The 14,372-nt window shown below is 51.0% G+C and overlaps 1 protein-coding gene across 5 annotated transcripts in view; it reads left to right on the top strand.

Annotated features, from left to right (window-relative positions):
* Positions 1–14,372, top strand: part of hagh (hydroxyacylglutathione hydrolase) — a 37,761-nt gene that overhangs the window by 16,540 nt on the left and 6,849 nt on the right. For all 5 annotated transcript variants that reach the window (XM_038820924.1, XM_038820926.1, XM_038820922.1 and 2 more), the window contains exons 6-7: positions 5,513–5,616; positions 12,937–13,038. In XM_038820924.1, coding sequence (XP_038676852.1) covers positions 5,513–5,616; positions 12,937–13,038 — 206 coding nt within the window. The remainder of the gene's footprint in view (positions 1–5,512; positions 5,617–12,936; positions 13,039–14,372) is intronic.

The following is a 14,372-nucleotide window of genomic DNA, read 5'->3' as shown; positions in this document are numbered from 1 at the left end:
GTGCTGCCCAATCTCTGATATTTATAAGGTGCTCATGAGGGAGGAAGGGTCCCAGACGGAGGAACTGAAACTCAAATGGGAGGAGGAGCTAGGAGGGGAAATGGAGGACGGGCTGTGGGCAGAGGCCCTGAGTAGGGTAAATTCGACCACAACATGTGCCAGGCTTGGCCTGATTCAATTTAAGGTTGTTCACCGGGCCCACATGACGGTGGCTCGGATGAGCAAATTCTTTGGGGTAGAGGACAAATGCGCTAGGTGCGCAGGAGGACCAGCGAACCACGTTCACATGTTTTGGGCATGCCCTAAGCTTAGGGGGTACTGGGAGGGATTTGCGGGCGTCATGTCCCGGGTGCTAAAAACAAGGGTGGCGATGGGTCCAGGGGTGGCAATTTTTGGGGTTTCGGAAGACGCGGGAGTCCAGGGTGAGAAAGAGGCCGATGTTTTGGCCTTTGCTTCCCTGATAGCCCAGTGACGAATACTATTGGCGTGGAGGGACTCAAAGCCCCCGAAGACTGAGTTGTGGCTTGCGGACATGTCGAGTTTCCTGGGTATGGAAAAAATTAAGTTCACCTTGAGGGGATCGGTACAGGGGTTCGCCCGAAGGTGGCAACCATTCATTGACTTGTTTGCGGGAGAGTGAGCGTCAGCAGGGGGAGGGGATGGGGGAGTGTAGAGTAGAGTAGAGTAGGAGGGATAAATTGGCGGGTAGTACCGGTGGGAGAGGAGCGGGCTTGTGCAGTAGGTTACGACTGAAGTATGGAATGTATGTGGATGTTTGCACATTTTTGCCTTTTTTGCTTTCTTTCTGTTAATGTCTGTAACTGTTTACAAAGCCAAAAACTGCCTCAATAAAATTGTTTATTTTTAAAAAAAAAAAGAAAAGAGAAAACTGCGCACAAGCTCACTAGATCTTTGTTGGCACCTTTCTTCAAGATCATCAGCGAGTACTGTTGCTTTACTGCTGACCACAAAATCCCGCCCAAAATGCTTAGTTCTTTTGCCAGTTCCCTTCGATCTAGTTTTCTCTTCTTATTGACCCTGCTGTCACTGGAAACGGTTCCTCCCCATGTTCCCAATCAAAACCCTCCATAGTTTTATTTTTACAAAGCAACTTTAAATCTGTATAAAGGCACTCTTGTCATTCTTTCATGGGATACGTGTGTCACTGGCAAGGTAAGCTTTTATTGTCTATCCCTAATTGCCCTTGACCAGAGTGGATCTGGAGTCCCATGTCAGCCAGACCAGGTACAGATGACAGATTTCCTGCCCTAAACGTGGAGTGAACCAGATAGGTTTTTACAACAATCAATGGTTGATTTTAATGGTCACTATCACTGGTGATTAGCTTTATATTGCAGATTTTATTAACTTACTTTGTCAGCTGTCATGGTGAGATTTGAACCTTTTTTCCCCCGAGAACATTAGCCTAGGCCTCTGGATTGCAAGACCAGTGACGTTGCCACCACACCAACATTTCCCCTGTCTACTTATTTATTCCCTCCTGCTTTTCCAACCTTACCATGGTACAACTGGTAGCCACGGTCTTAGAAATCTTTTTATCGCAATGCATACAATGGCCAAAAGAGCCAGGGTGTCTTAACTAACCCATGTTTTTACTGGTGTGCTACTTTTTGAACCATGAAACCTTGCGTCTTTGAACTGCTAGTTTAGTAGATTTAACCAGACTGATTTCTGGGATAGTAGAATTGTTGTGTGAGGAGCGATTGGGGCTGACTCGGCCTGTATTCACTGGAGTTCAGAAGAATGAGGGGATCTCACTGAAACATATTAAATTCTGATGGTGCTGAATGGGCTGGATGCTGGGATGATGGTTCTCCTGATTAGGGATGTCTATGACAAGGCACACAGTCTCAGGATACAGTTGAGCCATTTAGGACTGGGATGAGGAGAAACCTCTTCATTTAGAGGGCAGTGGACCTGTGGAATTCTCTACCACAGAAGACTGTGGAGGCCAAGGGCAGAATCTTACAAGAATTTGGCAAAGGGACAGGCTCAGACTGAAAACTGGAAGGGTAACTCTCTAGTCGCACAGACCAGTATTCTCTCCAGATCTGGAGCCTCCGAAAGAGTGGCCATGGTTTACACAGTCACTCTGGTGGGATGGGGCCTGGCTATAGAGCTGGGACCTGGCTCCACCGAAATTGGGGTGCCATCTTTAAAGGGCACCCAGATCAGCGCTACTGACTAATGACCCCAACACTCATCACGGTGGCATCGGCCCCCCTACCCACTACAATCATCGTCAGAATTCCTCCCCCCACAACCACCACTTTTAAATGAACCCAACCCCCCAATGGGGCTCCCACTAGGGCCAGCCCCTGGCACAGGTTGGCACTGCATAGGTTTGCACTGCCAGGTTGTTACCGTACCACCATGCAGTGTCAACCCATGCCATGGGGCAGTGTTAGGGAATTACGCAGGCATGTCTCTCTCTTCAACCTCCCCCACCCCGTGACCCCGGAGGGATTCCCTCAACTGATTCCAGTTTGGCCAAACCTGTTGTAAACCTCGGCGAGGTGTGAATATTTAGTGAGGGCGGATGATGTGGCAGGGGGTCTGTTAATGGTATTTAAATTCAATCAAATCTATTTAAATGAGGTTCCCTTTATGAATCGTGTGACATCACAGGCAAGGAGTGAGGAAAATTGGGAAACGCAAACTTTCTGGAAAGAATCCCGTTTCTCGATTCTCTCCTAATTTTCCGCCCGCATCGCCGACCTTGCATGTGGGCTCAAAATCGCCCCCAAGTGACTGAATGTATTTAAGAATGAAATAGATTTTAGAGACTCTAAAGATATCAAAGTCTGGTGATATGCATCACTGTAAATACACAAGGGGTTAATGTAAATACACGTATACTAGATCAGAGAGAGCACCAGAGACATGACACACAGTCATTCAACCAATAGGTCAGTAAGATAGGACACGACCAATGGGCATTCACGACACACAAAGAGGTGACACTGCCACAGGAGGGCATTACACCAACCCATATAAAAGGACACAGCGCACATGATCTTCCTCTTTCCAGTGGCGACACTCAGTCAGTACACAGGGTTGATTTGAAATACATCACACCCACCACCTGGATTGTAGCAGACTGGTTCGTCAGTCTGAGTAGCTATAGCAGGATTAACAGGAGAGTCAAATCCAAGTAGGAGAATTGTTAACAGTTTAAATAAATGTGTTGAAGCTATCTCCAAGTCTGAACCTTCCTTTGTCAGAGTGCACATCAAGGAAGCAGCTTATGCCACGTCAAGAGCATAACAAAACACACAGATTTTGGGGAGAGAGCAGGAGTAGACACGGCAATAGAGGATCAGCCATGATACTATTGAATGGCACAGCAGGCTGGAAAGGCTGAATGACTTCTTGCTCCAATTTTCTGTTTCTATGAACAAGCATAAATTGATTTCTCAGAAACACTCCATGACTTTTGGTTGCAAATGAATGGGTTCCAGACTGATCACTCACACCCCAGCTTCACTGTTCTCTTTACATGTTCTCCCAATGGCCTCTGATACTCCGGCCCAGGCCTTGAGTACCTGAAGAGGTACTCAATTTTCCCCTGGCCTCATAACTAGAGCCCAATAAGAGACCTTAGCTTCCGTCTATTTAGTGCCCACAATCTGTAAATTTGCTGACCTGTCACACACATCAAGCTGATCAAATACAACAGACAGGAAACCAAGAAGCAAGTTGTATTTCACATACTGAGACAAAAAGTGAGAAAGTTTAGGTTGTGATTTGCACTTGCTGTTTGTAAAATCATTGCTCCTCAGTGGGAATGAAACTACCATTAAAAATAAGAATGTGACACAAATATAATGAAAACCCAAATCAAAGGGGAATTTTACCATGAAGTGGAAGAGATGGGGGTGGTGCAATTTTCCCAAAATTTTTGGATCAGGCAAGAAAAGCTGTGTGATTTTCTCGCCTGATTAAACAGTGCTCTGCGGTTTCAAAGTGCTGGCAACCATCACACAGACTAAACACGCCGGTGAAGCTGGGATTCTGAGATTGAGGTGCCATTTTATAGGGTGCCCTGGTCTCAATGTTAAATTTAAGGAACCGTCCCCCTCCCACAAAGATATGGGCCCCCTCCTTCACAGGCATCGGGGTACTCCCAACTTCCTTCTCCAACCCCCACCCCATAGGCATCAGAGCTCTCCCCTCTACCCACCACCTCACATAAGAGGAACCTTGCTCCAATAGAAGAGGTAACCCCCACCCCACAAAAGCCCCCTTGATGTGCCCCCCTGGCACTTCCCTCTTGGCATCTACAGGGGGCAATGTCCAGCCTTGTCCCTCAATTTCCAGGACCTACAGGCACCTCCGCGTCCAACATGGTTATCAGGACTGGTTTTAGCTTTTGAAAACCAGTAGTGAATTACGCTGGCATGACATCCGTCGCAAGGAGCGGAGGATGCATCATGGACGTCAAGCTCGGTAATCACATTTAAATTTATTAAAATATATGGAAATCAGGTTCACGCTCTTTCTGTGATGACTAAATCACCGCTGGGAGGTTTCGGGAAGATCTCAAACAGATCTCACGGGTGCAGATCCCATTTCTGGCTGATTGTGAGATTTAGTGGTCAACACGGCACAGTGATTAGCACTGCTGCCTCACAGCATCAGGGACCCAGGTTCAGTTTCGGTCGTGAGTGACTGTGTGGAGTTTGCATGTTCCCCCCATGCCTGCATGGGTTTCCTTCGGATGGTCCAGTTTCCGTAGGCTTATGATAATACTGCAATGAAGTTACTGTGAAAAGTCCCCAGTCGCCACATTCCGGCGCCTGTTCGGGTACACAGAGGGAGAATTCAGAATGTCCAAATTACCTAATAGCACGTCTTTCGGGACTTGTGAGAGGAAACTGGAGCACCCAGAGGAAACCCACGCAGACACGGGGAGAATGTGCGGACTCCTCACAGACATTAGCCCAAATGGGAATCGAACCTGGGACCTGGAGCTGTAAAGCAACAGTGCTACCCACGGTGCTACTGTGCTACCCAGGAGGATCGGCTATGATCAATTGCCCCTTAATGTCCAAAGATGTGCAGGTTAGGTAACCGGGTTGCAGGGATAGGGCGGGGGAGTGGGCCCAAGGACGGTGCTCTTTCGGAGGGTCGGTGCAGACTCAACAGGATGAATTGCCTCCTTTTACACTGTAGGGATTTTATGAAACAAGATTTGCACCCACAGCTAACGGGGCCGCTAGATCACAGCCATGTTATACACTGACTATTGTTTACATCCATTGAGCTTGTTTTTTAATGACCTCTGTTGATTGTTCTAATTGAATATCAAGGGTTTCTCTTGTATTAGGTCTGTTTAGAATATTAAGGGCATTGGGTTTCCACTGTTTAAAAGCTAATTGTTACTCTTTGCCTGTGACATGTTTATTTTTACTTATACGTATTCACAGAATCTACTTCAAGGCCAAGTATTGTCCCTATAATGATTTAAGTTGTTGTCATTTCCCCACAGGTGATACATTATTTGTTGCTGGCTGTGGCAAATTCTTTGAAGGATCTGGTGAGGAGATGTACCGAGCTCTGATTGACATTCTCGGCAGCCTGCCACCTGAAACGGTAAATGTTTTTGCCTTTGAGTAATGATTCTAATTGTTAACCTGTTATTTTGGACATTCAACACTGATGTCAGCAGTGCATTTTGACTTGTATGTTTACAATTTTTAAAAAGAAACCTACTATCTGTTTCCAGTCACTTAAATTTCTGTGATCCTCTTTTCCTGATATTTTATTCCTTATTCCTTTTCCTGCCCTTGTATTTGTTCTTTTGCTTCCTCCACGCCTGAAGATATGAGGTGCTCAATAGTGTCAGAAGACTATATTGTAAGGATTCTGTGAGAATTGAGTCATTTTTAAAATAAATTTATAGTACCCAATTATTTCTTTTCCAATTAAGGGGCAAATTAGCGTGGCCAGTTCACCTACTCTGCACATCTTTAAGTTGTTGGAGTGAGACCCACAAAAACACGGGGAGAATGTGCAAACTCCACACGGACAGTGACCCGGGGCCGGGATCGAACCCGGGTCCTCAGCGCCGTGAGAATTCAGTCTTGCCCATAGTTCTACCTTAAACTGTCTGTAACTTGGAACTGAATTGGTAATTTAATTCCATAAGATTGGCTAATGCGAGAATAGAGCATTGCTGAAATTAAATAAAACAGACGATGCTTTTCAGAAGTGTGAATAAAGAAACTGCCTTTACAAAGCACATTGTCACCCTCTCAGTCGAGAGAATTAATTAACTAATTAATTAATTAATTAATCACATTTCAGGTGATGCTGCTGTTGCTATATTGGCAGACACCTCATCCAGTTAGTGTATAGTAAGGCCCTGCAAACAGGAATTGAGGCAAGTGGCGAGTTCATTTGTTTTTGTTAGGGTCGGTTACAGGAGAAATGTTGGGCGAAATTCTCCCCCCCCCCACGACGGGTGGGAGAATAGCGGGAGGGCCTTCCGACTTTTTTGACGCCCTCCCGCTATTCTCCCCCCCCCCCCCCCCCCCCCCCCCCCGCCGAAATCCCGACACGAATCGCTGCCGCCGTTTTTTTACGGCCGGCAGCGATTCTCAGCTGTTAGATGGGCCGAAGTCCCAGCCCTTTACGACCTTTTTACGAACGGCAAACACACCTGGTCCTGCCGTTCGTAAAAACGTCGTGACAAACTCGCAAAAAATAACCATGGCACCGATTGGCACGGCAGTACCACGGCCGTGCCAAGGGTGCCATGGGCCCGCGATCGGTGGGCACCGATCGCGGGCAGCGGGCCCGATGCCCGCGCACTATTTGTCCTTCCGCCGCCCCGCAGTATCAATACGCGGGGCGGCTGAGGGGCAACCCGGCCCGCGCATGCGCGGGTTTCGCGCAAAAACGCGATGACGTCACATGCGCGGGTGGAGTCTTCCCACCTGCGCATGCGCGGCTGACGTCATATGACGCGTCAGCCGGCGCTAACTCCGGCAAGCGGGCTTAACGATTTTCGTTAAGCCCGACTTGTCGGAGCCTCCGACGTCGGGCTGCTAGCCCCGACGGGGGACCAGAATCGGTCCCCCGTCGGGAAGGGGCGCGCTGCCGTAAAACCCGCCCGGGTTTTACGGCAGTTTTACGATTTCTCCCGTTTTGGGAGAATTTCGCCCGTTGTTCTGGACACCGCAAGAACTTCCTGCTCTTTAAAGGATATCATGCAATCTGCTATATTCATCTCAACCCCCAAGATAGGTAAACTGGATCTTGGTTTAATCTCCCACCTGGAGGAGGGGGGATTCTCCGTTGGCTGAAGCCAGAATCGGGAAACACGATTGGGCTGAGAATCGCACGTCACCCACAAATTGAGGCCTGCGCCGGGTGCTCAACGGAACACAATGATCCAGTGCCTCGACAGCGGTGTGAATGCGTTCTGAACCTCGGGTACAGGAAATGCCGTTGGCATATCATTAACAGGCCCGTCCCAGTACTCTCCAGGGCTCGCGTAATGATCCGCCTCCGCCAGGGAATTGCCGACTGCGAGGTGCTCCTGGTGCTTTACAAATCTGGAAACAGGCTCAGTGGCTGCTGAGGGAGAGAGCGGAGGGCGGCCTGTTCCCAGAGGCATGGCTGTGGGCTGCTGATCATGGCTGGCTGGGGGGGCTTAAGCCAGGGCTGGGAGGAATAGCGAGGGCTGACCAAGGGATGGATCGGAGGGTTGGGGTGTCCCCCCCCCCCCCCCCCCCCACCCCAAGACCAGGGTGTCCAGGCACTGACCGCCATTGCTTCACCCTGCAAAGCAGCCAACCTGCTGCGCACCCCACTAACCACCCTCTGTGGCCTGTGGTTGCATAGCGCGACACTGGCTATTTGGATGCACCCACCCTGCCCCAACCCCTCCCTACAGCCCACCAATCCATCCCCCCTCCGCTAGCCACAACTGAGCGCCACCCAATGGCAGGCCATCACTCAGCCCACCCAAGGGCAATGTCCACAGTAGCCTCAATAGTAGGGCGCTGGATGGGGGGTCGGAGTGCATACCGCTGACATGGGTCATGGTAGCCATCGGTACCCCTGCCAGCAGGGATGGGTGCCATAGCCAGAGGCCCTTATGGTGCCATGCACCGATGGGGCCAGAGGTGTGGTGCGGAAGGCAGAGTGCCAGGGAATGATCGGGGTGGGTGTGGGGATGGGGAATGAGGGAGGGATCAGAGGGGGATATGCAGAGGCAGGCACTACAGCGCAGACCATATCCAAAGTGTAGCCAGTTGGACCTGGTTGGGCACGGGATACGCACCAAGCTAACATGTCTGCCTTTCACCCGCTGCAGACAATGGAATTCAGAATACAACCAGGAATGGTTGCCATCTGCCTTGCCACTACAGCCGTGGGGGATGCACTCAAGCTGTCCGAGCAGCAGCTGCTCTGGGAAGACTCTGCACTAACAGGGGCCAGCAGGTGAGGATGGAGAGCCGGACTCCCAACAGGCCAAGGAGGGGGTGGGAAGGAGGCGCTGCATTAGGCCTTGTGTGTGTACCTGCAGCGCCTGTCATTGGAGGACCTGCTAGATGGGCACGGCTGAGCTGGGGGATCGTACGGTATATCTGCTGGATCATGAAGCACCCGGAACCGCGGGCCTATGGGCGAGGACAGCCGCTCCCGGTGGCAGTCACCCTGAACCTTTTCACCACGGGGTCCTTCCAGACGCCGAATGAGGACCTGTCTGCGTTCTCGCTGACCTCAGTGCACAGGTTCATCTGCGCCGTCACGGAGGCCCTGTAAGCCCGCTCAGCACAATATATTAGCTTCAATGTGGACTGAGCCCATCAGGATGCCCGAGCAGCAGAGTTCGCCGCCATCGCCGGGATGCCCCAGGTTCAGGGGGGTGTCGGCACGATGCATGTCCTCCGTTAAACTCTACCACAGGAGGGGGTGGTTTTCACAAACTAAAAGGGGTACCACTCCATCAACATGCAGCTGGTGTGTGACCACGAGATGCACATCTGCAGCCAATACCTAGGAGGCGTTCATGCGCCTTTATCCTGGCACACTCGACGGTTCCCGACAGCTTCAAGGTACGCCCCCGGGTGAGATTGGCTTCTGGGCAACAGGGATTATCCGCTGCAGTCATGGCTGATGATGCATATCTGGAAGCCGCAGACCAACACGGAGACCTGCCCAACAATGCCCAAGGCGCAACCAGGGTCATAATCGAGCAGTGCATTGTCGTCCTGAAGATGCGGTTCAGGTGCCTGGGCCGCTCTGGAGGAGCCCTCCAAGATAATGCTCGGAGAGTCTCCCATATTATGGTGGCCTGCTGCGTCCTCCACAACATCATGCAGCAGAACGCCGACATGCTGGAGGAGGAGGATGAACTCCAGGCCTCGTCCGACGAGGAAGATGCGGGGGAGGGCCAGGATGGTCAGGGCATGGTGCCCAGGCAGGCACAGGAGGCTACGCAATGTGCCTCCAAGTTTGCCGATTGGGGGCTTGGCTGACAGTGGCACGAACATCCCGTCCCCTCCCCTAACCCCAGCTGATCACCCCCTCCCTGCACCAACCCCCGCGCCTGCAACCACCTTTGTGATTCCTACCTGTCTCGCTATGTGATGATGTGATGCGGGCCCTGGATTGGCAGTAACAGCAGGTCTTGTCCATGGGATGAAGGATGATGGTGTCCTCTCCCATAGGCCTGCTCAGGTGCTCCACATCGTTTGACAATTTCTGACTCCAGCCCACTTTCCACCGTCCAACTGGGTTATCCCTACATGCGAGCTGGCAATACCATCACATGGTCCCACCGAACCCGTGGGGCGATGGTGGGGGGATGACTGGGGTGGAGAGGGATAGGAGTGGGTCGAGGTATCGGGACGGTCAGCGGCAGTTGACCCCAGGACCCTGGCTTGTGCCCTCCTCCAGCGGCCACACATCCACACGCCCCCACGGCAGCCAGCCAGCCCAGCCCATCCCTCACACCCTCCTGATGGAACACCAGGTAAGTTGAAACACTTGTGAACAACAGGTGTTTATTGTGAACAGGTGACCATGTTTGTGCCCTAGCCCTTAATGCTATCCTGTATGCTGCACCTGTACCAAATTAACTAGTGTTTAACTTTCTAGCCTGCTGGGACCCAACGCTACGTCTGGGTGGATCCCCAGGTGGTACATCAGGGGTGGAACCGGTCTGCTTTGATTCCCGCCCTATGACCTGGGTCCCCTTTGGCAGCCGTCCTCTGGAGTGGCCGGGCCTGAACTGGCCCGGCGATCTCTTTGGTGTCGCAGATGCCTTGCTGCCACCCTGTTCTGCCCACTGCCCATCAGATGCACCAGGGACAGGAGGGGGAGGGGGTCTGAGTCGCTGTGGTGTTCGAGCCCCTCCCCTGCAGGGATCTCTGACATGGGCGCCATTACCACCTCCTCCCTCAGGGTGCATGATGGCCTTTAGGCTACTCCTTGGGACGAGGTGCCGCCGGAGCGAGCTCCCCTGCCACCTGGCGCTGCCAGTCCTGGAGGCCCGCTCTCGTCTCAACTGGGTCTCAATGCTCGTGGACATGGAGCACAGGGACTGGGCCATGTCCCTCTGAGACTGTGCCACATCACTCTGAATGATTTCAGGTAAGTCAGCACCCGGGCAATGCCTTTGACGACCGCAGCCATGATCCGTTGTGACTGGGTCAAGCTCTCAGCACTGCTGCAATGTCTAGGTGGCCCTGTACATAGCTTCCTGACATAGGGCAGCCCTGTCCTGTGCCTCAACCACCGTCCGAACAGAGTAACCCATGGCCGATACCTTTAACCTCCAGGACTTCCACCGCGGACACTATCCTTACAGTGTTGACATGGATGGCAAGCATGGTCGGCACTGTCTCCTGCCCCTGCAGATAGTTGAAGTCCTCCAACTGCACCTCCAGGCACCGGATGGCTGCTGACAACCCGCCATGTCGTCCCTGGCTCTGTGACTGCATTTCCAGCATCGATGGGATTGCTCTTTCCAGAAGCCTGGGACACACCTGAACGGCAGCTAGTCCCTGGTGTCGGACCACCCTCCGACCAATTGTCTCCTCGGGGGTTTCTACCTCTACCTGATGTACCACAGCATGTGTGTGGTGTGCACCAGATCGTGCCCCAGAAGTTTCTTCACCAAAGTGCCCAACCGAGGTGAGTGTCTCTGGGATGGTGGAGGGTGTTGGAGACAGCTGTGACGGAAAGCCGGTGTCATTCCTGGACTGGTGCACCGGGGTGTCGTGGGATGCCATTTGGGGACACGCGTTGCTGACTGGTGCTGCCTCGTCACTGTGTGTCCTGGGGTTGTGGCCAGAGGCGGGGGCACCAGAAGGGCCTGCCTCATCGCCAGGTGATCCTGCAAGACAAGATGCATAGTTGGACTGCGCATGGGTTGGGGTGGTGTGGGGTGATGTGGAAGTTGTGGGGGGGTGGTGTGGGGGGGGGGGGGGGGGGGGGGGTGGTGTGGGGGTTGTGGGGGGGGGTGGTGTGGGGGTTGAGCCACGTGTGCCATAGGGACACCAAACCTCAGCGGGAGCTCACTCGGTCCCCCAATGCTGACCGCCTCAGCGAATGCCCTCTCTGCAGGCCTATCGACCAGGTCCAGTGCCTGCCAGTCTTCTCTCTATTCCCCCTGCAGTTGTGTGTTGCCTTCTCAAGGGGAGCTGGTGGGCTGCTGGGAGACAGAAAATGCACATGTTAGGCAGTCGGACACGGCAGCAAAGGGGGTGGGCAGGTGGTGGGCTTTGCGAACAGGGCACGCGGCCATGGCGGGCGGTATGCGTGCTGGATGTGGTGCAGGGTGAGGTGTGAGTAGACTGCTGGCATGCGGGGTCCATTCACCCTCCAGGTGGTGGGATGGGTTATGGGTTTGTTGGAATGAGGTTGGTACCAGAGGCATGGTGCTGGCCATTGACCCTGGCTGCCATGAGGAGGTCATGCAGCTTTTTTCAGCATTGCTGGCCGGTCCTGGCAGTTAGGCCCACGGCGCTCACAGCCTCTGCCACCTGCGCCCCGGCCACTGTACGGTGACACTTGGCAGCCTCCTTCCCACTCCAGGGTGCCCCGCCTCTTCTCATCGGCATACAGCAGGGTCTCGAGCTCCACATCTGCAAAATGGGATGCTGCTCTTCAGGCTGCCTTCTTGTTGGCTGGAATGAGTGTGTGTGGGGAGTGGAGTGCTTGTATCCCGTTGCAGCGCGTCAGCCTCTCGAGTGCCAATCCTGAGCCTGGCGAATCGGACATAGTTTTTCATTGGAATTGCTCTAGTTCCACGTGGCACCAGTGCCAGCCCATTAATGGATCCTGAATTACTCAGGGACTGGCGCCGCTTCTGTGGTGGTAGAACACCACCGATTCAGTCCCAGCATCAGCACGTAGTCTCTCAATCTGAGAATTTGTCTGGGATTTCCATCAGGATTCCCTCCGTCTGGCAGCAAAATGTATCCCAAAAATATGTGCAAAGTCCTGGCCCAGGACTTGGGCCTACTATCCTCTGGCTCAAAGACAAGAGCCCCACCAAATCAGCCAAAGACACAAAAGTGCAGGCCCATTGTTGATGGAACTTTGGCACCATTAGGTTGGTCAGCACAAATATTTACCTATATATCTGAATTTTTAAAAAGGAAATTAATGAAAAGGTACTGGAACATAGGAAAGAAACATTCAAAGTTTTTAACCCCTAGTTCAGATCAGTAATATCTGGAATTTTATTTTAAGATATGCAAGACCAATTCGGACAATATTGGTACTTTTAATTTCCATAATTTACTGCTTTTTCCTTTAGAACTACTACGGTATACTCTGGATGAGTTTCTGCTACCACACCGAGTATTATGAGGAATTATGATGAAATTTGTGTTTTTAAATTTCAAATTTTTATATATGAGATATTAATGTTATATTTTGTTTTTTTAGAGGGTGTACTGTGGGCATGAGTATACCATCAACAATCTCAAATTTGCCCGACATGTTGAACCAAACAATGCAGCAATCAAACAGAAATTAGCTTGGGCAAAGGTATGTGTTGCAAGTCATTAGAATGAAGCATACATGGAATTTGATACATAAGTGAGTGAACTGTCCACTTCCATCAAATGATCAATTCCTGATCTACTAGCCATTATAATTAGCTGGAATCATAGAATCCCTACAGTGCAGAAGGGGGCCATTCGGCCCATCGAGTCTGCACCAACCTTCCGAAAGAGCACTCTATCTAACCCAATCCCTGCCCTCTTTCCGTAACCTGACCCAACCCCTGGACACTAAGGGGCAATTTAGCATGGCCAATCCACCTAAGCTACACATATTTAGACTGTGGGAGGAAACCTGATCACCTGGAGGATACCCACGCAGACACAAGGAGAATGTGCAAACTCCACGCAGACAGTAACACCCCCCCCCCCCCCAGGTCAGAATCGAACCTGGGCCCCTGGCGCTGTGAAGCATCAGTGCTAACCACTGTGCCACCATCCCACCGAATGAAATGTAGGTTTGACTTCTAACATCTATTGAGTTCAATGCCACATACACAGATGGCCCACGACAGGTTTTCTGCCTCAACCATTTGAAAGAACAGGTCTTTAAAATATAAGGCTTAATGTTTCATGGTAGCAGACCTGATTTAACCATCTCCCTAAATGTAGTGACTATATTCTTTGCATGATGCAAGAGGCTGGTATTATTTGTTGTATTGCATAGCCTATTACCATATGCACCTTACATCCTTCACCATTGCTTGAGTGAACACCACTTAACCATATGCAGAGAAATATTTCCCTTTAGTGATGGTGCAGAAGCAAATTAGAACTGACCTTGTCTATACTGCCAGTAACAAATCAAAATAAGAAGCAAAATGACCACCAATTGTGCTAACCCCTGTTCCCTGTGTCTGAGTCAGTACTAGGAGTTCTGATGGGTTCTATACAAGACTGTGCAGCAGGCCACCATGTAGGGAAAAGATGTGCTTAATGACCTAGACACACAAATTGCAAAGATCATTGGCAGGAAGAGTGAAAGAAAGATTTGTATTTATATCATGCCTTTCACAACCCCAGGGCATCCTAAAATAGTTTACAGCCAATGAAGTACTTTTGAAGTGTACTTTTGAAGTGTAATCAATGTTACAATACAAGAATAATGGAAGCCAATTTATGCACAGCAAGCTCCCACAATCAGCAATGTGTTAAAAACCAGATCATCTGTTTTGGTGATGTTGGCTTAGGGATAAATATTGACCATGACACTGGCGTTCCCCTCTTCTCAAAATAGTGTTGTAGGATCTCTTACATTCAACTGAGATAGTAGATGGGGCTTCCATTTAACGCCTCACACCAAAGACGGCACCTCTGATC

This window comes from Scyliorhinus canicula, chromosome 15, assembly GCF_902713615.1.
Source record: "Scyliorhinus canicula chromosome 15, sScyCan1.1, whole genome shotgun sequence".
In the NCBI taxonomy this organism is placed as follows: domain Eukaryota; kingdom Metazoa; phylum Chordata; class Chondrichthyes; order Carcharhiniformes; family Scyliorhinidae; genus Scyliorhinus; species Scyliorhinus canicula.
This window is presented reverse-complemented; position numbering and strand designations above follow the sequence as displayed.